This window comes from Eubalaena glacialis, chromosome 19, assembly GCF_028564815.1.
Source record: "Eubalaena glacialis isolate mEubGla1 chromosome 19, mEubGla1.1.hap2.+ XY, whole genome shotgun sequence".
Taxonomy (NCBI): Eukaryota; Metazoa; Chordata; class Mammalia; order Artiodactyla; family Balaenidae; genus Eubalaena; species Eubalaena glacialis.
The window spans coordinates 44,453,185-44,475,229 of record NC_083734.1 but is presented as its reverse complement, the minus strand read 5'-3'; the positions used below and the strand labels follow the sequence as shown (position 1 = coordinate 44,475,229).

The window sequence follows — 22,045 nt, the reverse complement described above, 5'->3', positions numbered from 1 at the left end:
CCCTGGCTCTCAGCTCTGGGTAGCGAAGCATGACAGATCAAAGTTCAGGCATGGAGGCAGCCTCGCCTTCCCCGCTCTCCCCAGCTGGGGGCTGGTGCTGGGGGTCAGGCAGTTCCTAGGAGGGGTGGACATCTGTGGCCCCCATTCCTGTAAGGAGCGATTATATGCTCTGGTCCCCTGCCACCCTTTCTGTAGGCAACCTGGCACATGAGGCTCCCTCCTCCCACTTCCCACCAACAAAGGTGTTTGGATAGTCCTCCCTCCACCTCCCATTCCTCTCCCCAAGTCAGGAGGAGGCTGGACCTTGGGTGTACCCTTCAAAGACCCGGTGGCCTGTGGAAGGACAGAACTGTTCTCCAGGTCACTGGGGACAGGTGGGTATCTGTCCTGCTGTTATCTCCCAGGGAGCCGGAGTGGGAAGCTTCAGAGATGGGACAGGATCCCCCCTCTAAACCAGCCCCTGGGGCGTGGTCTCTGAGGACTGGTATTTACTGTGGAGGGTTGGGATTCAGTGTGCCTTGTGGGGAGGGTCAGGGTTGGGTGTGTTTTAGGGGTGGGGAGGTCAAGGTTGGGTGTGTGTTGGGGAGGGGGTGAGAGGGTCAGAGTGTGTATGAGGAGAATCAGACCCAGAGCCGGGGAGGGGTGTCAGTTTGTGTGCTGGAGGGGGCGGTGACTTAGGGCACAGAGGGTGTAAGGGGGAGGCGTCTGTGATTGTGTTGTGTGTTTGGGGAGGGAAGGGTCTCTATTTCTTATCGCTAGTCTAGGCTGGAGAGGAAACGAACTTGCCTTTTTTGTTGCTCCCCCTGGGAATTCCATGGGGTCGGGGGCGGGGAGGTGGAGTAGGCTGTGTAGCGAGTTCTGGCTTTGCCACTTACTAGATGTGATAACCTCTCTGAGCATGTGTCCTCGTCTGTAACCCAGGGATCTGACCAGAACCTCCCTCAGAGGGCTGAGATTAGGCAAGATCATCGCCGTAATGCACTCTGCTCCTCACCTTGCATGGGATCATCGCTGTCTCCTTGCCGTGGTACCCCGTGTTATGACAGTGGAAGGGGACCGTGGCCCTATCTGGGTGGAGGCTGGAGAGAACGGGAGGCTAACATCTGTGGAACACCTACTGTGTGCCTGGGACTTTATCTCTGTTTTACAAATCTTAATCCCAACAATCCTGGGAGAGGGACATTATCTCCATTTACACATGAGGAAACAGCACCGGTGGTTAAGTGGCTGAGCTAAGTGACCTTACAGCTGGGCTGTTTCCTACCATCCAGATAGGCAGCTGCGGGAGGGTACTGTGGGGAGCCCTCCTGGGTGTGAGGAGCCTTGGGTGGGGAGATCAGGGCCATGGTGAAACCCCCTCTCCCGTGGCTGAAGCCCCGCTTCTGCCTCAGGACCTTCCGCTTTCACCCAGTAGGGGGCGTAGGGGAAGGCCTCCCCCCTAGCCACGCCCCCTTTTCTGTTTTTGATCCTGAAGGCTGGAGGGAAAGACTGATAAGAGGCCTGGGCCAGATCTCCATCCTGTCCTGGAAGCTGCGGATACAATCTGTTCACACCCATCCCCGCCCCCAGATCAGCCCACTGCAGCCCGGGGAGTTTGCAGAGCTCAGCGGGCACCCTGCCTCCATCTCCATCCAGACAGACACTGTAGGAACAGAGTGTAAAAGCTACCGTTCTTATTCTTATTTTGTTTCCATTTGTGGAGTGGGGGCAGGGAGGTTGGAAGCTATCTGTAGAGGAGCTGGGGATGGGAGCCCCGAAAGACCGGGTCCAGACTTTTCCTTTCCATCCACACATTTGCTGTGTGTGCCTAGAAACTGGGGAGCGGCCTTGGGGTCTGGAGGAGCCTGGCGAGACTGGAGGGGGTGAGCCCTTCTCCTTTCCCTCTCCTCTGCCACTCCCCTTTTCAGTCTGTATCCTCCCTCCCCCCACCCCCCGCTCCTGCCCACTCTTTCCCTGGACAATAGGAGGGACAGCCCAGGGAGAGGGGGGACTGCTAGCAGTGCCCTCCCTAGGGTCTAAAATGCAGAGTCAGCCAAAAGACTGTTGGACGGGGTTTTGAATGAAAATGCGGCCCCCTCACCTTTTATCTCCAAGCATTGATAGTGCACAGGCCCCCTCAGGGCAGGATCCCAGCATGGGCAGGGGGAGGGGACTCAGGGAAGGAAGCCTGTCCTCTTAGGCTGGCCAAGACCTGAGACACTGTGTCCGCCCATGCCAAGGGCCCTGTGCCCATGGGGATGTGCCAGTGCAGGCCCTGACTACCCTTTGAGGGGTAGTGTCTGTGGAAAGAGGAAGTGTTTCCCTTCTCCAAATCACTTTGGGGCGGTGCCTACAACGCCTTCCTTCTCCTCTCCGTTTTCAATGGTGGGGCACATCCCATGGAGCTGGACCTCCCAGGGTAGACTGGAGGCCCTCTGCCCCGACTAGATCAGAAATAGAGGCCCTCCCCATCCCATTTGACTTCTGAGTTGCTGGGAACCTCAGCCCACGGACCAAGGCCCCCTTGGCAGAAGTCTTAAAGGACAGCTCTTTCTGCGCAGCCTTGGGCAGATCACTCAACCTCTCTCGAGTCTGAGTCTGTTTCCTCCTCTTTAAAGCAAGACTCCTAATCCGTTGCTTGCTGGGCAAGTTGCTATGAGGCCACGGTGACCTGCTTGCTGGTGAGGGCCTGGGCGAGCTTCAAGTACCCTGCAAAAGCAGTGATGACGAGGGGTGGGTGGAGCCGGGCATTGTCTTGGGGGATGGCCACCCTGTACTGGGACCCGATGTCCGTCTGGCCCCGGGCCTCATGATTTCCTGTTTGTTATCCCCTCCAGATGGGGTTGGGGACTGGAGGGAGCCCTGCCTGGCACAAGCGGGGGCCACTTCAGTTCCGCCCATACCTGCTGAGGGCCTGCTAAGCACACAGTCCTGGAGGAGTTGTGGGGGACACGGCAGAGGAGGACGGGGCCCCAGGCCTGCCACTCGGTCCTCCCCACCTCCCCCGCTGCCCCCCCCACCAGGCGGCCAGAACCTTCCTTTTTCCCTCTTCTCCCATTGCCCCAGCACACTGTGTTCTGCTCTGACCTGCCCCATGACCTTGCTGTTGCCCAGAACAGGCATCTCACCCCGACTTCTCCACTTCTCCAGCTCCACAAATCCTATCCATCTTTCAAGGAACATCTCGAATACCGCCTCTTCCCAGAAACCTTCACAGATGTTCCCGCTTCCTTGCTCACTCACTCCCTCCTTTGAAGGCCCGCAGGTCCTTATTTTTTCTCTTAACAACACTCATCTCTCTACCATGAAGTGACTCCTCTCCACCTGGTACCTGCAGTGAGCTGTAGCATTTGGGAGATCTTTTCCTGATCACCAGGTCTTTGATGGCAGGGACAGTCCCAGATCCCTTAGTACCTTGAAGCTGTGAACACAAGGCCTAGCACATAGCTGGTGCCCAGGATCTACGTCGTTTGGGAGGAGATACCAAGGGCCGTGGAAGCAGTCTGCCCTCCTCCCCAGCAATCTCATCCACAGCCAAGGCTTGCACCCGTGCCCTAGGCCCCAGCGTTCCATCTGCAGCCCAGCAGCCCAGACCTCACTTAGGTGAGACCTCACTTTGGAGCCCAACACCCACCTGTCCACCCGCCCAGTAGACTTTTCTACTTCGCACTCTTGGAAACTTTGCTGTAGCACAAGCCACACACCAGAGTCCTCTTTGCTACCTCCTTTCCCACACTCCCCCCTACCCCCCCCCCCCAGCCACATTGATTACTTTCCTCTGTCACCACTGCCAGTTTCCTGGGCTGTGCTACTATTGTGTGCTGCCTGGACTGTTCTAACTGGTCTCTCTTGCCCTCCTACCATCCATTCTTCATACAGCTTCACATGGTTAAATCTGATTTATAACACTGTAAATCAGATCTTGCCTCTCCTCTGCTTGGAACCTTTTTGTGGTTTCTCCCTGCATTTGAGATAAAATCCAGCAAGCTCACCTGGTCTGGCCTCAGCCCATCTCTCCAGCCTGGTCCTCTGCTCCTTTTTCTTTTGAATTTTATGTTATGTCTTCTGTTAGTTCCCTGAATGAACTCACCAACTTCTGTAACCCCAGGACCCTTGCACAGGCTCTTTTACTGGGATTCCACTCCTTCCTACTCTTTACCTAACTTCTAAACGTCTACTCTTTCTTTAGGTCTCTGCTTTGACCCTCCAACCTAAATTAGGTGCCTACATTAATTCTCCTTCAAAGCATACTTTATGTGCTTACTTGTGTCATAATACCAATTATCTCAGTTTGCAATTATTTATAATATGCAGTAATAAACATAAATATATATATTTGTGATTATTTGCTAAATGGCTGTTGCACCATAAGGTCTGCAAAGGCAGGCTCCCCAGGGTATCCACCTGGGAGGTGCTCAGAAAATAGTTTTCCTTGAATCGGCCTGGCATGGTGGGAATATGGGCTTTGATGGCAGAAAGTTCAAATACTCACTCTACTCTTTAATAGCAGTGTGATCTTGGACAACCCACCTAACCTTGCTGAGACCTTAGTTTCTTTATTTGTAAAATAGGAATAATACCACTTATCTCTTAAGAGTTGCTGTGAGGATTAAATGACCACATATGTTAGGAACCTGGCTTTTAGAAGACTATCCTCGGGAAGCACGTAAATTCCTGTCAAATGAGGGAGCTCTGCTGCAGGGTCAGAGGGAGCAATAAGATACTCTCTTCTCCTGGGGCATTGCCCCCGCCCCCTCACCCCCCCACCTCCCCTCACCCCCCGCCTTCCTGGACCTACCCAACCCAGGTCTTTCTTCCAGTGAAACCGGCATCCCGAGGGCTTCCGGGAGGAAGTGGTCAGCTGAAAGGCACCAGCCCCTCCTTTTCTCTCTCCAGGGCTAGACGGTGCGGTGGGGGGCCCATGCTGGTTCCGCCTCTGGGAGACACCCTGGGCGGGGCTTTGCTCGACTGAAGCACGCCGGGCGTTGCGGGGAGAGCCCCCTCTGCACGCGTTTGTGCCAAAGCAGCCGAGCTGCCGCATCGGGTTCCGGCGGGCGGGCGGCCCGAGTCACACATGATGTCACAGACAATGACACAAGCCGGGTGTCTCATTCCCACGCGGTGCCCGAGCTGCACAATGTCACACCCAGGACACCCGGCACGGCGCTAACACTTGGCCACACGCACCCCAGACCTTCGCCTCCTGCCGCCACTCTCCGCGTCTCCGGGGGAGCGGCCCGACCGGGCAGGGGGCTGGCGAGCGGGTGATGTCACGGGCAGCGGTGGGTGGGTCACCCGGAGGTGAGGCGCCGCCAGGCGAGTTCAGAGAGAGTTCAGCCGCATTGCATTAGGCAAATGAGGCCCGGGCTGGGTGGGGGTGTGTGTTAGGGGAGGACAGCGGGACCACCCCCCTCCTCCCGCCCACCACCTCCCTCGCCTTGGCATCGCGGGGCCGGGGACTGACCAAACCACGGGGGAGGCTGGGAGCCGGAACTGGGACGGGGGAGACGCCCGCCCCTCTGCCGTCCTGGCGCAGCCCCCTCCTCTCCCGGTACCCAGGCTTCGTCAGTACTCCGTGCACTCCTCCTCTCGAGCCTTTTACCCCTTCCGTCCCCTCTTCTCTCCTCCCACTGCCCGGGCTCCCCCACACTTGCCTTCCATGGCCCGCCTCTCCCTCTCAGTTCCCGGCTTGGCGCCCGCTGCAGCCGGACCCGCCGGGAAAGGGTTAAAGCAGGGGCGGTGCCTGGACGGGACGGGGCGGAGGAAAGGGGGTGGGACTGCAGGGGAGGGGGCGCGTAGGCCGGGGTTGGGGGCCCGCGGCGCGCACCGCCAGAGACCGAGCGCAGGGCGGCCGCCCCGTGCCTGGTGGAGGCGGAGGCGGAGCCGCGCGGTCCCCACCCCACCCGGAATCCTCGCCCCGGAGAAGCCCGGGAGCCCCGGCTGGGAGGAGGAAGTGCTCGGTGACCCCCCGCCCCGCGCCGATCTCGCCCCCGGCCGGCGCACTCGGGGAGCCGCGGGACGCTGCCTCGGACACCATGAGACTCGCGACGGGAGCCCCCTCGAGGTGAAGACGCCGAGTTCCCGGGCCTCGGCCGGGCGTTCCCGGGGTCAGCCGAAGGACCCCCCCCCCGCCCCCCCCAACCCCCACCAGTACACACAACTTCCCTGCTTTTCACCTGGGACTCGCAGAGCGGCCGGCCGACTTGGACGCGGGACTGAGGGCAGAGGGCGGCCCCCTGCCCGGGTCGCCAGTCGGGGCGGGGGGGACGTGCCCCTCGCCCCCAGCAGCTCTCGGATGGCGCCGCCGGCTGAGTGAGGGAGGCAGCGCGCAGGACTTATCCGCCCGGACCTCTTGTCTTCGCGGGGAAGATGTACGAGAGTGTGGACGTGGGGGGGCTCACCCCCACCCCCAATCCCTTCCTGGTGGTGGATTTTTATAACCAGAACCGGGCCTGTTTGCTCCCGGAGAAGGGGCTCCCTGCCCCCGGTCCCTACTCCACCCCGCTCCGGACTCCGCTTTGGAATGGCTCAAACCACTGTAGGTACCGGCCTATCCCTCCTATTGTGGGAGCTGGGGGGTGAGGGTGGGCTGTAGGGCTTCCGCTCCACCAGGAGATGCAGGCCTGGGGGCGTAGTGAGGGTCTTGTCTCTACCCTCCACTTGTCTCTCTTGCTGAAAGTCGGGTGCCCTTGTTGGACAATTGGACTCCCCCGAGTAACCCTGGGCGCTATTTCTGTTGTATTTGGACTGAGGAACTTTGGGGGTTCCTCCTTTCAGGAAACGTTTGTTCATCTCTCTTTCCACTTCTTGCAGGGGAAGTGAAGCCCCTTGTCCCCAGTTTATATTCTTCTTGCTTGCAATCCGATAGCTTCACAGCTGAGTGGTCCTTTCTCCCACCCTGAAGGGTGGGGTAAAGGTCCTATCTGTGGGCTTGTCTGCTTCTAGGAGGAGGGGCCTCCTCCCCAGATCCCACCCCTGCCAAAGCCTGGGGGAGAGCCTGTCCTGGGCGACAGCTGCTGCCCCCAGCTCTTGGGTGTCAGGGGAGCGCTCCATGTCTTTGGTGTTGGCAGTGGGGTGTGGCAGGAAGGGGCAACTCCATCAGATACCCATCAGCCATCCTAACTGACCCTTACACCTTGGGGAAGGGCACCTGTCCATCTGAGGGTTGTCCTGGCCCTAGACACTTGGCTGGCACAAGCTTCTGTGCCAGGAATGGAGGGGAGACGCTACTCTGGTGGGAAGAATCCCCCTCCCCATAATCCTAATACGGTTTGTTCTCTGGAGGATGAGTTTGATTTTTTTGTGGGTCTGGGGCTACTCTGGAAATGAGGGCTGCATCCCCTCCCAACTCAGCCGTGTCCTTTTGTTACCGTGTTTTCACCTGGGGATGGGGCAGGCACTGGGCTGTCCCTTCCTAAGAGGGCCGCTGATGAGAACCCCGGAGTCCTGGCACCTCCTCTCCTCGCTGTCCTCTGGCTGGGTTCAGGCTTCCCTGGAAGGGAGGGGCGCTGTACCCTGGCGGGAGCTGTGAGTGCCTGGGGTGCACACCTGGGCATGTTTATACCCAGCTGTGAGGTAGTGTACCTGGTGGGGGAGAGCGGTGCTTAGGGGGTTATTGTTACTTGGCTCCGGTTCCGTCCTCTCCCCTGCTCTGGGCTCAACTCTTCCCTGGGGGGCTTCTCCCACCCTCCCGGACTGGCTGCCTCTCTCCTGCCTGCCAGGGAAGAGGGGTAGAGTGGGTCTCTGGGGGCCTGGCAGATTGCAGTAGGTTGAAGGGCAACCCCCAATGCCTTTGCTCTAGGAAGAGAGACCTGAGGTGCAGAGACACCCATCTCTGCCCCTTTCAGAGCCACCTCACCCCCAGCCTTTATCATCCTGCCCCCCTGACCTTTGCCTCTGGGGCAGATTGCCTGGGAGGCTTCAGGCTGCAGACCGTGGGAGGGAGGGAGGGGTGCACGTGGGCGGACTTCAGGAAAAAAGGGACAGGCGAGAGGTTGACACACACTGGGACCCTTCTTCCCATCCTCCCAGAACTGGAGGAAGGTGTCCCCCTCTAAGTGGGATACTTGGGGCATGGCTGCCATACTCCCTCCACAGCCTTGGCCGCCTTTGCCAGAGGACTGGGGAGGAGATGGGATCTGAGGCCTTGGGCTCCAGCCCTTGGGGGCAGTTCAGCTCTTTCTGGCCCCAAACTGGCCAGGCGAGGTAGGGGGAAGCCTGGAGTCCAGCGGGCGATGGGGGAAGTGGAGGCCTGTTCCCCCGCACCGTGTGTGGGGCAGGGTGGAGCCAGAGGCCTGTTCCCGTGGTGGGAGTGTCGGGTCTGTGGCAGTGGGCTCAGCCCCCAAGGCTTAGTGGGCCGGGAAAGTGGCTGGGAGGGTTGTGGTGGGGTACAGGAAGGGCCTGGAGGCTGGGGGTGGTGACTTGAGTGTGTCTAGATTACACGGGGTCATGACCGAACCCCTGGGTGTGTGTAGGTCCTCTGGTGACAGGAGCCCTCCTGCCCCCTCACACCGAGTTCTCCACTCCCTCCTGCCACCTCCACCAAAGGTGGGAAGAGACTGCACGTGGGCTGGGGGAGAAGACCTTCCCGATCCTGCAGGGCCCCGGGGACCTTGCCTCCCTCCCCCAGAACCCCCGTTTTGGGGCGCCAGAGGACAAGGGGTACACAGGATGTGGCTCTCCATCTGTCCCCCACCAATCTCGCGGCTCACGCCTCCGCCCGCTCCCAGACGTCCAAGAATGTGAAGCACGTGGATGCCCGTAGTGGGGGGAGGGGGAGAGATGCTTATCGGCGGCCGCTGGGTAGGGGCCTTCTTCCGCCGCCGCCGCTGCCGCCGCCGCCGCCGCCGCCGCCGCCGTGCTACACCCAGAGTCACCCCCACCCTCCTCTGGGGTGGAGGAAGGGCGGGACCCAGCGCCGTGCGCCCCCTCCCCGCCCCTCCCCGGGGGCTGCCAGCGGAGCTGCGGAGGAGCGGGCGCCAGCAGGATTGGGAGGGGAGCCGCTGGCCGGGGGCCCGGCTGATTTCCTGCTGATCTCCTCCAGGAAACCGGCCCCTTGTGCGGGCCTTCGAGCGGCTCTGGGGCGCGGGGACTCCGGAGCGTTCTGCCCACCAGGAGCCGAGCGGGGGCGGGGGAGGGGCAGCCTGGCAGCGCGGGCGGGAGGGGACGCCTGGCTCCCTGGGCCGGTGCCATCCGTTCGTTGGGCGCTGGAACTTTTGAGCTGAGAAGGTGTGGTGCTTCTCCCGCCTCGTCCTTCTGCAGGAAGAGGAGAGATTTGTGGGCTGGGGCCTCTGGGGAGGGAGGTGAGCGGGAAGGGGCCAGGCCGTGGCAGTCCTTCCCCCGCTGGGTGTGCAGAGTTAAGGCTGCATCCTGACTCTTGCACAGGCTGAGAGCGTCCTAGAGTGCCCCTGCTCCCCTTGGCTGCTGGCTGGTGGCCCGGGAGGTGGGGACTGGGCCGGGGCTCTGGGTTCAAAGGGCACAGTGGGAAACCTCAGAGCTGTTACCTGGGTGACAGGTGGGGATGTGCTGGGCGTGGGGTGTGCAGACCAGTGTGATAGCCTCAGAGGCAGCCAGCTGCTGTGGGGTGAGCCGCAGGGAGGCCTCACTGAGCCCAAACTGTGTACCCTCACCTTCGGTCATCTCCCCCGTCCTGCCAAAAAGCGCAATTTAAAAAGCACATTCTTCCAGTTTCATAAACAGCCTCTGGACTTTGCTTCAGCTCCAAATTTCTAAAGACCTTTGCTCCTCCAGTCAGTCCTGGTCTTAAGCTGCCTGTCCCTCATCTGGGTGTCCCCTGTGTCTCCCCACGGCCCCCTCCCCTCTCTCAACCCCACTCCGTACCCCAAAGCTCCCTCTGTCCTTTCTCCCCCTCCCCTCTGGTCCATTTTAGAGGTCGGGCCTTGGGGGAGGTGGGCCCAGGGCAAAGACTGGATGGGGGGGAGGGAGGGAGGGAGGGGGAGGGAGGTCAGAGCCTCCTTCCTCTCTGGTTGGAACGCTGACTGGGATTCTAGGCCATGGTCCCTCCCCACACCCCCTTGTCCTTGACACCCCCCCACCCCTCACCAGTCTGGATTGTCTACTGTGACTCCTTTTACGTCTTGGAAAAAGTTAGCACAACAAAGGGCTCCTTTGTCGCTCACCCCTCTGCCTCCTGGCCTCACCCAGGCCCCCCAACCCCGCCCCCCCCCCCCCCCAGCAGCTGTTCTCAGGCCTCTCGCCTGTCTGATTTGCTTGTCTGGCCTCTGGGAGAGTGAGGTGGGGAAAACCAGGCCAGGACAGTTCGATGTGGGGTGAGGAGCAGAGGGTGGGGGAGGTCAGCGAAGAGTCTGGATCAGTGGGGGTGTGGTGTCGGCAGCCACTGATCCTTTGCTGCAGGCTGCTCTCTGGGCAGGGACAGGGACATGGGGCCACAGCAGTGCTGGTCAGCCGGGCTGACCAGGGAAGTGGTGCCCAGGCCCAGCTAAGAGCCAGGAAAGCCCTGCCAAGGTTGTTGGCCTGGTTCCCTGTCATCAACCGCCTGGCAGTCCCTAGTTGTGTTTGCAGGTAAAGGGGGAGGGTAGTAGCATGCAGCTAGCCAGCCCCCCACCCCTCCCTGCCCGCATCCAGGTGCTTCTTTTCTCTGTGCCTGGACTTCGGGGCCACATGAGCCATGAGGTGCTATGAGGTGCTTGGGCAGGAACTCTGGGCCCCTTTGAATTCCAGAACCTCGTGTGCTGGAGTTTGGGGTGAGACTAGACAGGATTCTGGGGTGTGGGAGGAGGCAGGGATCTATCTACTCAGGGAGGCATCCTTGCCCCTCCTTGGCCCTGGGCAAGTGGACTTGGCAAAGCCTCAGGAGGGTGCTGGGTGGCCCCTTGGGAATCTGGGGTTGACTGGGTCACAGTTCTCATCCAGTACAGTACACCCCCAGCTACCCTGGCTTCGGGCACAGACAGCCCCCATGCAACCCAGCCCTGTTCTGCCCGGGGTGATGGGCATGGGGCCAGGCACTGGGAAGGATTTGTAGGGGGGGCTGCCCTTGCTGGCTAGGTCACCCTCCTGGCTGCCCTCTTAGAGCTGAATAACAGGAGGGGAGGGGAATAGTAACCGGGACATAGGACATAGTATCATATGGAGGCCAGACAGACAGAGCATTGATGGGAACAGACCCCCTTTGTCATGTTTTTCCCCCCAGACAGGGGGCACCCAGAGCAATGGGCTTCCGGGGCCCATAGGGACTCTTCTCCCTGTCTCCAGGGGGCCCCCCTGCTTATCTCAGGGAGTCCCCGCCTGCTGTGCCCCAACATTTGTGACTCTGCACACCCTGCCTTGGGTCCCTGGCCAGGGGATTGTTTGGGTGGAGGAGGGGCTGTGGCTGCTGGCAGAGGGGGTGGAGGGGGGAGCGGAAGCAGAGGGGGTGGGGGAGTGGCCGGCTTTGAATATCCTGTTGACCCCAGTTTCCTCTGTCCCCAGCTTGTGTCCTCTTCCCTCCCTCCTCATCAGGCCTTAACTCCTTCCTAACTTGGGGGAGCTGGGGCCGGGCTGCCCAGGGTCCAGGGCTGTGGAACCAGGCTGACACCTACGCCCAACCACCAAGTATAGCCACGTCCGTCCGTGTACAAATCTGATGGTTTATTATCTGATCTTTCTGGTTTTGAAGGTGGGGTCCTGCGGAAGTAGGCAGGACTGATGGGGTGCTGGAGCTTCATCGGCAGCCTCATTTCCCCAGTTGGGCTGGGAAGTCCCAGGTTTCCTGAGACTGTGTCCCTGCCCCAGAGTTTGACTCCTGGCAGCAGTGGGGTGGCTGGGAGAGGCTCCTGGGAGAGATCAGGAGGCAGGGTGGGCACCATATTAAGGATGGTGACCTGGGTCTCTAACCGCCCTTCTCCTCTTGTCTCTCTAGCCATTGAGACCCAGAGCAGCAGTTCCGAAGAGATAGTGCCCAGTCCCCCCTCGCCACCCCCTCTCCCCCGCATCTACAAGCCTTGCTTTGTCTGTCAAGACAAATCCTCAGGCTACCACTATGGGGTCAGCGCTTGTGAGGGCTGCAAGGTGAGTTGAGGGGGTCACTGGGAAGGACCTCCCTGATTAGATAAATGGGATGTTCCCACTGCCGAGTGCTGGGACTGTGCCGGTGGTGGTGGTGGTGGTAGTGGGTGTCCCTGAAGCTGCTGATCTTACTTCTGTGCGGGAGGTGGCAGCAGCCTTGGAGGGGAGGAAGCCTTCAGCAGAACCTCCTTCCCCGCAGATGAGCAGGGGTCCCCCAAACCAGAGGTCCCCCTCCTGCCTCAGCTCTTTTCCCCATCATCTCCATCCTCCAGCTGGCAGGGTGTACACCCGCTCTGCTACCGCTGCCCGGGTTGCCATGGTGAGCTGGCTGCCGACCGGCTCTTGGCTGGGGACCCAGGAGGCCTGCCCTCTGTGGCCCTGCCTGAACCTCGCCACGGCAGCCTGACAGGAGGCCGTTAGGGGCAGGCGCCTTGCCTTGGCCTCTCCTTCAGGTGCCCAGGCTGTGGGCTTCCCAGAGTCTGGCTGGATTTCCACGTGCCCGTGTTTGGCTCCAGGGTGCAGATGTGGCTGCCACCTTCCCAGCAGCTGTGGGCATGGCCTCTCCTCCTCCTCTCCCCAGGGCTTGAGCCTCTGTACCCGTTTCTTCCCCAGAGATTGGGGCTCAGAAGCTGCACAGCTTTGAGGCTTGGGGCCCTGGGCTGCCCCTCAGTGTGGGGCAGAGATCAAGGGCAAAGCACCAGGCCTTGGACTCTGTGTCTGCCTTAGCCTGTCTGTCAGTCTCTCTGTTAGCCCGTGTGGGCAGCCCCTGACCAGCCTGGTCTACCTGTGATCAGTCTGTGCTGATCACACGTGTGAACGTGTGTTTTGCTGCCTTGCTCCTGAGCGCGCTCTCCACCTGTCTGGCCAGCCTGTGTGTGTGTCTGTGTGGCCCCTCCTGCTTGCCTTCTCTTCCTGTGCTCTGAGCCCAGGCCTGTGGGTTCCAGAGCTCTGCCTCTCTCTCCTCTAGCCCCATCTGCCCCTTTTCTTGAGTCACCAGCAGCCCAAGGTCCTTTTCCCCAGGAGAGAGGAAGCTGGGTCTATGCGTGTGGGTTGGGGGAAGCCCTCTGCCCACCTGCAGTGTTGAGGCGGCAGGTACTGGGATTCTTCTCGGGGTATCCTTGTAGGCGGACCCTTCTCTCTGCCTTATCTGGTCTACTCAGGTAGTTGATGGCCAAAGCCTTGGGGGCAGCAGCCGCCTGGCCCTCTGCCCCCACGGCTGAGGCCACAGGCCAGCGCTGTTCCTACCGTGGGTGTGGCTGACCTGACTCCCTGCCCTCCATACCCAGGGCTTCTTCCGCCGCAGCATCCAGAAGAACATGGTGTACACGTGTCATCGGGACAAGAACTGCATCATCAATAAGGTGACCCGGAACCGCTGCCAGTACTGCCGGCTGCAGAAGTGCTTCGAAGTGGGCATGTCTAAGGAGTGTGAGTGCCATGGGCGGGGCGGGGCCATGCATTGGGCAGGGCACGAGTGCCTGGCCCCTAAAGCTGGGTGATCAGGGGCATGTGGATGTGTGTGTGGATGTGAACGGGCGTGCTCGTGACGTGGTGTACAGGCTTGTGGTTGAGGACGGTTCACCTATAGCTGCAGGGACCTGTCTGTCTGTCTCACTAGTTGTGTGTCCATGTGCGGACAGCCCTTCCTGTTCAAGTGAGGCAGGCTGTGTGTGCTCGCTCACGTGTATGCATGTGTCTGCTCCCGCTGGCTTGCTTCCAGGTCCTGGTTGGCTTTGGGGTGGAGCTCAGAGGCATCCCTGAGACCCTCCGATTGTGCATGTTAGGACAGGGGTGCTGCTGGGTATTTGTGTGTGTGTGGGTGGGGGGGAGGTGCTGCAGGCATAGGGATCTTAGAGCCTTTGTCTGGTGGAACCTGGGACCGGGAGTTGAAAGAGAGAATTGGGACTTCTCCGATTCCAGAGGAACGGGGGCTTCCAGTTTGGGCTCAGCTGAGGCCCGATGGAGAGAGAGAGGGAGGGCTGGACAGGGAGACCCTCTTGTGTTGAAATCATGGGTGTTGCCGTGGTGACCGGTGATTGATGATGTCAGAGATAAATGACGCTGACAGACGCCTCCTTGTCTGCGTGGCCGTTGCCATGGTGCCTGAGCCGTGGGGGATGGGGTGGGGGAGGGGGCTGCAGGACCCTCTAGCCCTTTGTGGGCAGGGCAGCGGAAGAAGGAAGCTGGGAGGGGACGAGGGGGGGACACGAGCAGCCCCACACAGGAGCAGAGGGACCCTGCAGCACCCGGCCACCTCCTGCCTCAGGAGGAAGGGGCTGCATTGTCCGGAGCCCAGCAAGTGGCTGCTGTGCGCTGCAGAGCGGGTGACAACTTGGGACCCACAGGCCTGGGACCCTTCCCTGCAGGGCCCAGAACCACCTCCTCCCTCTGCTTCTGCCACTTTCCGCTCCCAGAGCTTTTCATCACAGAAGGACCAGGGTGGGGACCCCCTCTCCCTTCCACCACCAAACTCCCCCTTTCCCTCCCTCCTTCTCCTCTCTGGCTGCTCTGTGCCCCGGAGCTGAGCAGCTGCCATTTCAATAGAATTAAAGCTTCCGAATGATAAACGTCTTGTCACAGCTGCAATTTTCTCTTCCCAAATTATCCCCCCACTCTCTCTCTCCCTCTCCCTTCTCTCCCTTGCACTTTATTGAATTTGCAGAATCGACATGAGTGATCTCCAAATTATGCCTGCCCCCCCCCACCCCGCTGCCCCTCCCTGGGCCCCCCACCCCCACCCTCTCTTCCTCCAGCGTCAGCAGCCGCCGCCACTGGTCCTGTGAGTGATTGTGTGTCTGGGATAATCGGCTGGTAACGACCCCATCGCTTCTTTAAAGCCGAGTGGTGTGTGCGGCTCAGCGCCCCCGGTGATTTGTCAGCTCCCCCGGCTAATGGGCCGAGAGATTCTCCCACCCGGGCCCCCCACTCTCAGGCTGGGGAGCCCTACTCTTCGCCTGGCCGCCCAAAGAGCTCTCCGAGCCCGTCCCCGGGACCCCAGGGAGACGGCTGCCCGGAGGGCTGGGGGATGGTGGAGGCAGGAGCCGGTATTCCCTGGAGGCAGGGGGAGCGGGAGGCAAGGAGGCCGAGCACAGACGTGGGACACTCTGCACACGTGCCTTCAGCCCTGGACCCCCCCGCGCATGCGCACCCGGAGTGTGAGCTGGAGTAGATGCGTGGGAGAGCGGGCGTGCGTGCGGTGGTCACGGGGCCCTGGGGCAGGCCTCGGTGTGTGGGCCGGGTGGGCACGGCGGGGGGCGGGGGGGGGCACCGTGTGTTGTCATCCCGCCTGCCTGTGCGCTCGCGTGTGTACGCATTCATGTGCGCGCCCCCGCTGGATGGCCTCCTTCGCAGCTGGCTGCTCTCGGTCTGGTGGGAGGAGCTCGGGCTGGGGATGGACAGGCTTGGGGACGAACTGCCGGCCGCACTTGCCCTCTAACCGCGCGGCCTGGGCCCTCCACAGCCGTGAGGAACGACCGAAACAAGAAGAAGAAGGAGGCACCCAAGCCCGAGTGCTCCGAGAGCTACACGCTGACGCCAGAGGTGGGGGAGCTCATCGAGAAGGTGCGCAAAGCGCATCAGGAGACCTTCCCCGCCCTCTGCCAGCTGGGCAAGTACACTACGGTACGGCCCCCTTGGGGCACCCCTTCTTCTGCCAGGCCTGCCCCTCCGCACCCCTGCCTGGGCCACCGCCGTGTCCCCCCCCCGCCCCCCCCCCCCGCCTCCCCTTCCTCCCCGCCGCCTCCTGTTGAGGAGCTCTCAGGAAGTGAAGGCAGTAGAGGGCAGGTCTGCGGGGGCTGGTGGAGCCAGGCTGAGAAGGGTGCCACGAGGGGAAGGCCCTCACTCTCCCCCGTCCTCCCAGAACAACAGCTCAGAACAGCGTGTCTCTCTGGACATTGACCTCTGGGACAAGTTCAGTGAACTCTCCACCAAGTGCATCATTAAGACTGTGGAGTTCGCCAAGCAGCTTCCCGGCTTCACCACCCTCACCATTGCGGACCAGATCACCCTTCTCAAGGCTGCCTGCCTGGACATCCTGGTGAGGGTCTGCACCCTGCCCACCTGGGCACTACCCCCGTGTCCTTGGAGGATGTCCTGCCACTCCAATAACCACCTCCCTAAACGTCCATCTGGAATCGACCTGTCCAAATGCCCACCCACCCAAATAGCCACCCTTCCTCTCCCCCACGTGTCCACCTGTCCACTTAGCCACTCAGCCCCCGGCTGTGCACTGGGTCACCCATATAGCTATACACGCATCCATCCACCCTCAGCCCATCTTTCCATCGGACCTTCCTTCCAACCACCCATCTTCCCATCTATTCAGTCTAATAAAGATTCACCTGGGACCCTGTGTGGCCAGGCCTTGAACTGGGTGTCAGGAACAGAGGTGAACACACCACTGTCCCCTCTCAAAAATCTTTTATTGGTGGAGGCAACAGATATGTAAACAGAGCTTGCAAAACTGTGATAAGCGCTGGCTGGAGATGGGGGAGGGCTGTCCCCTCCCTGAAGGACAGAGAGCCACACTGCTGGACCCTAGGGAGGTCGCCCCAGAGGAGGTAGCATCTAGGGGTTTGTAGAAGGGGCGTGTGAAAGGCCTGCTGGTGTGGGACCAGCTGGATTCGGGGGACTGCAGGGCATCTGGAGGCAGGATGGGGGCGGATGGGATTGTCAAATCCAGGGCTGGAGGCAGAACTGTCCTCCCTGTCTTCCCTGATGGGCTCAGCCCACCTGTTCCTTCTGGACCACCTCCAAGGTGGTCGAGATGTGGAATGTTGTGGTGGGATGTGACCAGGCTGCTCTTCCTGATAGGGGTGGGGTGGGAGGTGGGATGCAAGAGGCAGGATCAGGGTTTGAGAGAGCTGAAGACAATATACATTTTTGGAGCTCTTGTTGCGTACCCAGTCCTGGGAACTGTAGACATAAATCCACTGTGGTCTTTGCCTTCTTGGAAATTCTAGTTTCCCTCTTAATTCTCTGCATGGAGGCAGGATGAGCTAGATCAGCTGTCTTAATACGGAAGCCACTGGTCATGTGTGGCTATTTAAATTTAAATTAATTAAAATTAAATTCAGTTTTTCAGTTGCACTTGCCACATTTCAAGTGCCCAGCGGCCACATTGTGGCCGGTGGCTACTGTATTGCATGGTGCAGACGTAGAATGTGTCCAGCATTGCAGAAGGTTCTATGGGACAGCACTGGTCTGGCTGCCCGCCAGGTGGTCCTCGGGGGTTGCTGGTGCTAGAAGTGCTGGGGGATGTGAGTTCCTGAACTCGAGAACCCTCTGCATCCAGATCCTGCGGATCTGCACGCGGTACACGCCCGAGCAGGACACAATGACCTTCTCGGATGGGCTGACCCTGAACCGGACCCAGATGCACAATGCCGGCTTCGGCCCTCTCACGGACCTGGTCTTCGCCTTCGCCAACCAGCTGCTGCCCCTGGAGATGGATGATGCTGAGACAGGGCTGCTCAGTGCCATCTGCCTCATCTGTGGAGGTGGGCAGGGGGCCTGGGTCTGGGGGCCAGGCCCAGGGTGGTGGTACGACCCCCAGAGCCTCTCCCGGGGAGAAGCTCAGGGATCATCAGATCAGAAAGGGACCTGTCAGACCCTTGTCAGACCCCTGTTAGAGGGGGAAACCGAGTCCCAGAGGAGCAGGGTCTGGTCTGCAGCCACACGGCAAGGGAGTCGTGATGGAGACCTGGATTCTGGTTCCCTGTTTCCAGGCAGTGCTCCTTGTAGGGGGCTTAGGAGTGAGGACTTGAAGGTCAGACCACCCAGGTTCAAATCCTGGCCAACGTGTGACCTTTAACAGGTTGCTGAACTTCTCTGAGCCTCTATTTCTGTGAAATGGGGGCAGTAATGGTCTTCCCCTCATAAAGTTGATGGGAGGATTAGGAGGTAATAAATAAGGCACAGTGTGCCCAGAGTAAGACCCAGTAAATGTTGGCTGCTGTTATTATTTTATTATTATGAGTTCTACCTTATCAGGCTGGTGTCCAGAATAATGGGCAGGAGTGGGAGACCTGTCTCTGATGGCACTGCCTGTGTTCAGGGATCCCACCTCCATGAACTGGGCTCTCAGGGCGACCTTTGGGCAACCCCTGTCCCCAGCCCCTCTTTGCTCACATTTGAGAGCCTCGTAGGGCCTTTATGTGTGGGGACCGCCCCCGCCCCCTCCCCCGCCCTCCCCCCGCCCCCTCCCCCGTCCCCCAGCAGAGAAGCTCAGCCTGTGGTCTGGGCAGGCATGCCCCCTGGTGGTCAAGGCTGGAAGTGCAGCTGTGTTCCTCACTGGGCTAGGGCAGCGACTCAGCGGGCATCTCTGCTTCCTCAGACCGGCAGGACCTGGAGCAGCCAGACAGGGTGGACATGCTGCAGGAGCCGCTGCTTGAGGCACTGAAGGTCTATGTGCGGAAACGGAGGCCCAGCCGCCCACACATGTTCCCCAAGATGCTGATGAAGATCACAGATCTGCGAAGCATAAGTGCTAAGGGTGAGGCTCCCACACCTGGAGATGCCCCATGTGTCTGCTGGGGCTGGGCCCCAACACCTGGCCCAGGACCCACCGTCCATGTCCAGGGTCAGGCCTCCTGCATCTGAGCTGACACCCCACGTCTTTGTGCCCATGTGATGCCCCACTCACCGGACCCCACCTTGCCTAGGTGAACCCTGCCTGTGAGCCCCAGGGTGGCAGTGTCATCTTTGCGTGGGGGTTAAGGGCATGGCTCTGGAACCAGACTGTGTGGGTGTGTGTCCTTGAGCAGGTCAGACAACAGCTCTGAGCCTCAGTTTCCCATCTGAGGAGTGGGGATAATGATGGTGTTTACAGAGTTGTTTTGAGATGTCAGTAGGAGAGTCCACAGCACACGGCACATAGGAAGGGCCCAGTGTCAAGCCCAGGCGGTCTGACCCCAGAGCCCGAGTTTGGAACCACTTTGCCCTGCTGCCCCTCAGCCGTGGGGGCTTAGGAGGGCTGCCTTATGTCAAAGAGCTGAGCCCCGAGTTCAGTGCACGGTGGAAGCTGATGTTGGTAGTATTGATCCTCCCACCCCCTCCACCCTCCCTCCTGGAGCCACACTTGCTTGTGGGGCTGGAGGAGCAGGGCGGGCATGCTGACCTCTGTCCCTCCTTTCCTGCAGGGGCTGAGCGGGTGATCACGCTGAAGATGGAGATCCCGGGCTCCATGCCACCTCTCATCCAGGAAATGTTGGAGAACTCAGAGGGCCTGGACACTCTGAGCGGACAAGCGGGGGGCGGGGGGCGGGATGGGGGCGGCCTGGCTCCCCCGCCTGGCAGCTGCAGCCCCAGCCTCAGCCCCAGCTCAAACAGAAGCAGCCCGGCCACCCACTCCCCGTGACTGCCCGTGCCCCATGGACACAGCCCTCGCCCCGTGCCCTGGCTTTTCTCTGCCTTTCTACCAACCATGCGACCCCCGCCAGCCCTGCCCCCCACCCGTCCTCCCTTCCCTGGGGGACCGGAGGGAGGCGGCGGCGACTCTTCGGACAGAGGCCTGGGCCTGCGATGGACTGCCCGCTCCTGCTGATGTCAGGGCTGACATCGGGGGCAAGGACTGAGTGAGGACCCCTGGTCCCGGGCCTCAGGATGGGGCCCGGGGGCCTCGTGTTCATCAAGACACCCCTCTGCCCACCTCTCCACATCTTCATCACCAGCAAATGCCAGGACCTGGCTCCCCCATCCTCAGAACTCGCAAGCCATTGCCCCCTCGTTGGGGAACCCCCCTGCCTCGGTTGGTGACAGAGGGGGTGGGCCGGGGTGGGGGATTCCCCCTGTACATACCCTGCCGTACCAACCCCCAGGTATTAATTCTTGCTGGTTTTGTTTTTATTTTAATTTTTTTTTTTTGGTTTTGATTTTTTTAATAAGAATTTTCATTTTAAGCACATTTATACTGAAGGAATCTGTGCGGTGTATTGGGGGGAGTTGGATTCAGAGCTGGAGGGGGGTGGGTCCTGGGAGAGGGGAGTGGCTCAGAAGGGGCTCCCCCTCTCTAAGTCCCTGTGCCCCCTAAGCCCTCCTCCCCAGCCTTTTCCTCATCAGTTTTCTCTTTAAAACTGTGAAGTACTAACTTTCCGAGGCCTGCCCTCCCCTCTCCCTCTGCCTAACCGCTGGGCGTGGACAGTTTCCCGGCAACCCCTGGAAGGAGGGGGCTCCCCCAAGAGATGGGGCAGGGGCAAAGCAAGGGGGCCTCAGAACATAAAGGTGTGTGTTTCTCAGCCTCGTGTCCTTGGCAGAGCTGCCTCCCCACCAGAGCCCACATCATCGAAGCCCTCCAGCCCCACCCCGCACCCCGTGAAGGGGCTGGCCAGGGGGTCCGAGCTGCCCCTGCCCCCCAGCCTCACAGCCACCAGCACCGCCCACAGGGCCCCCAGACACACACACACACACACACACACACACACACACACACACAGTGGACAGACGGGCCGGCAGACACTCGTGGCCTGAGTTCCTCCATTTCCCTGGCCTACCCCACCCCCGTGCCCCCTCCTTGCCCCGCAGGACGGGCCTACAGGGGGCCCCCTCCCGTCACCCCTGCACCCCCGGGTTGGGGGAGCTGGCTCTGCCCTGCCCTCCTTGCCCCGGGGTTGGGGTCTCATCCCCCCAGAGCCCGCTGGTGCACCTGTTACTGTTGGACTTTCCACTGAGATCTACTGGATAAAGAATAAAGTTATATTTATTCTACACATGCCTCAGAGCCTCGCTGCCTCGCTGCCTTCTCTCAGTGTCTGGGCAGGGGCTGGGGGTCAGCTGTGGGCACTGGGGGGGCCAAGCCGCCTTTGGAGCCTGCCTTGCTGTGCTGGTATCTTTGGAGACCCTATGGAAGGAGATGGGCCTGCCCTTAGAAAGCCCTTGGTCTAGGGGCTTTCACAGCCCGTTAGGGACCCCAGTGTGGAGTGGGGGAGGGGAGAAAGGGAAAGACTGCCTGCGCCTTCAGGGAGTCCCCGGTCCGAGGGAGAAAGCCACCTCGGCCCTCAGAGAGTCCCTAGCCCTTGGGAAGCCAGAGGTTGAGTCTGGGGGGGTCACTTAGTGGCAGAAGAGTTCTATTTTTGGAGTGACCACAGATCACCTTCACAGCAGGAGTGGCAGTTGGCGTGGGGACCTGGGTCAGGGGCTCGTTGCAACCTTAGAAGAGCTCAGGATTGGGATGGAAACTTGGGAGGCCAGCCATCTTGTCCCTCTGCCTCCAGGAAGAATTGTCCTGCCCTCCCCTGTCCACCCCTAAGCTCACTTCTGTGGGCAGGAGGCACAGAGGACAGACAGGTGACAGGGCACCTGGATGCTCCTGGTTGAGAGGATGGAGTGTGACGGGCCTTGAGGGTCCTCAGAAGCCAGTTTTCCCCCCCTCCCCCGCCACTACACATCAAGGCCCAGAGAGGGCAGTGCCCTTGCCCATGGTCACACAGCAAGTTAGTGGCAGATCGGGGAACAGTACTAAGGGCTCCTACCTCTCAGCCAGGGCTCTTTCCTGGATCCCTGAAGCCTTTGAAGAAGCATCAGGCATTGAGATCTTGTGGGACGGGGGGGCGTCTGGGAAGGTGGCAGTGGAGGCTGCGTTTGGGGAGGGTTAGCAGGGCGCCTGGGCGAGAAGAGATCCTGGGCAGGAAGAGTTCCTTCCATGGGAGTCCACCTGCCATTTCTACTTTAGCCATCAGGTGGAGCCAGATCCTCACTTATGTCACAGTCTGGCCCAGGCTGGAGCGGGTGCTGAGGACAGAGGCTCTCTTCCTCTAGCAAATATTTTCTAACACTTTCTAACAGGTTTCTTTATGAACCTGACATAATTTAACATAACATACCAAACACATGCTTTAAAAAGTCACCATGCTGTCACACTATATTGTAAAGGAGAAATTCAGGGAAAGTACTGTGAATTTCCATGTGTCAATGCTTGGGCCCAATCATTGGGCAGATAGGACACAGTCTTATGCTTGCTTCTATTTTTAATGAACATTTGGATTTAAAAGAAGTAAGAAGGTCAGAAGCTATTCTGTACAAGGAGCCCAGGAAAATTAAAGAG

The 22,045-nt window shown here is 60.2% G+C and overlaps 1 protein-coding gene across 3 annotated transcripts in view; it reads left to right on the top strand.

Annotated features, from left to right (window-relative positions):
• The window catches only part of RARA (retinoic acid receptor alpha), a 42,835-nt gene extending 22,926 nt beyond the window's left edge, over nt 1-19,909 (top strand). For 2 of the 3 annotated variants that reach the window (XM_061176761.1, XM_061176760.1), the window contains exons 3-9: nt 11,861-12,009; nt 13,293-13,434; nt 15,467-15,627; nt 15,866-16,042; nt 17,300-17,504; nt 18,341-18,499; nt 19,146-19,909. In XM_061176761.1, coding sequence (XP_061032744.1) covers nt 11,861-12,009; nt 13,293-13,434; nt 15,467-15,627; nt 15,866-16,042; nt 17,300-17,504; nt 18,341-18,499; nt 19,146-19,363 — 1,211 coding nt within the window. In that variant the 3' untranslated portion in view covers nt 19,364-19,909. Of the gene's footprint in view, nt 1-5,785; nt 6,518-11,860; nt 12,010-13,292; nt 13,435-15,466; nt 15,628-15,865; nt 16,043-17,299; nt 17,505-18,340; nt 18,500-19,145 lie in introns of those variants that run through there. The other variant, XM_061176762.1, reaches the window with a different exon arrangement.
• Nucleotides 19,910-22,045: the final 2,136 nt, after the last annotated feature.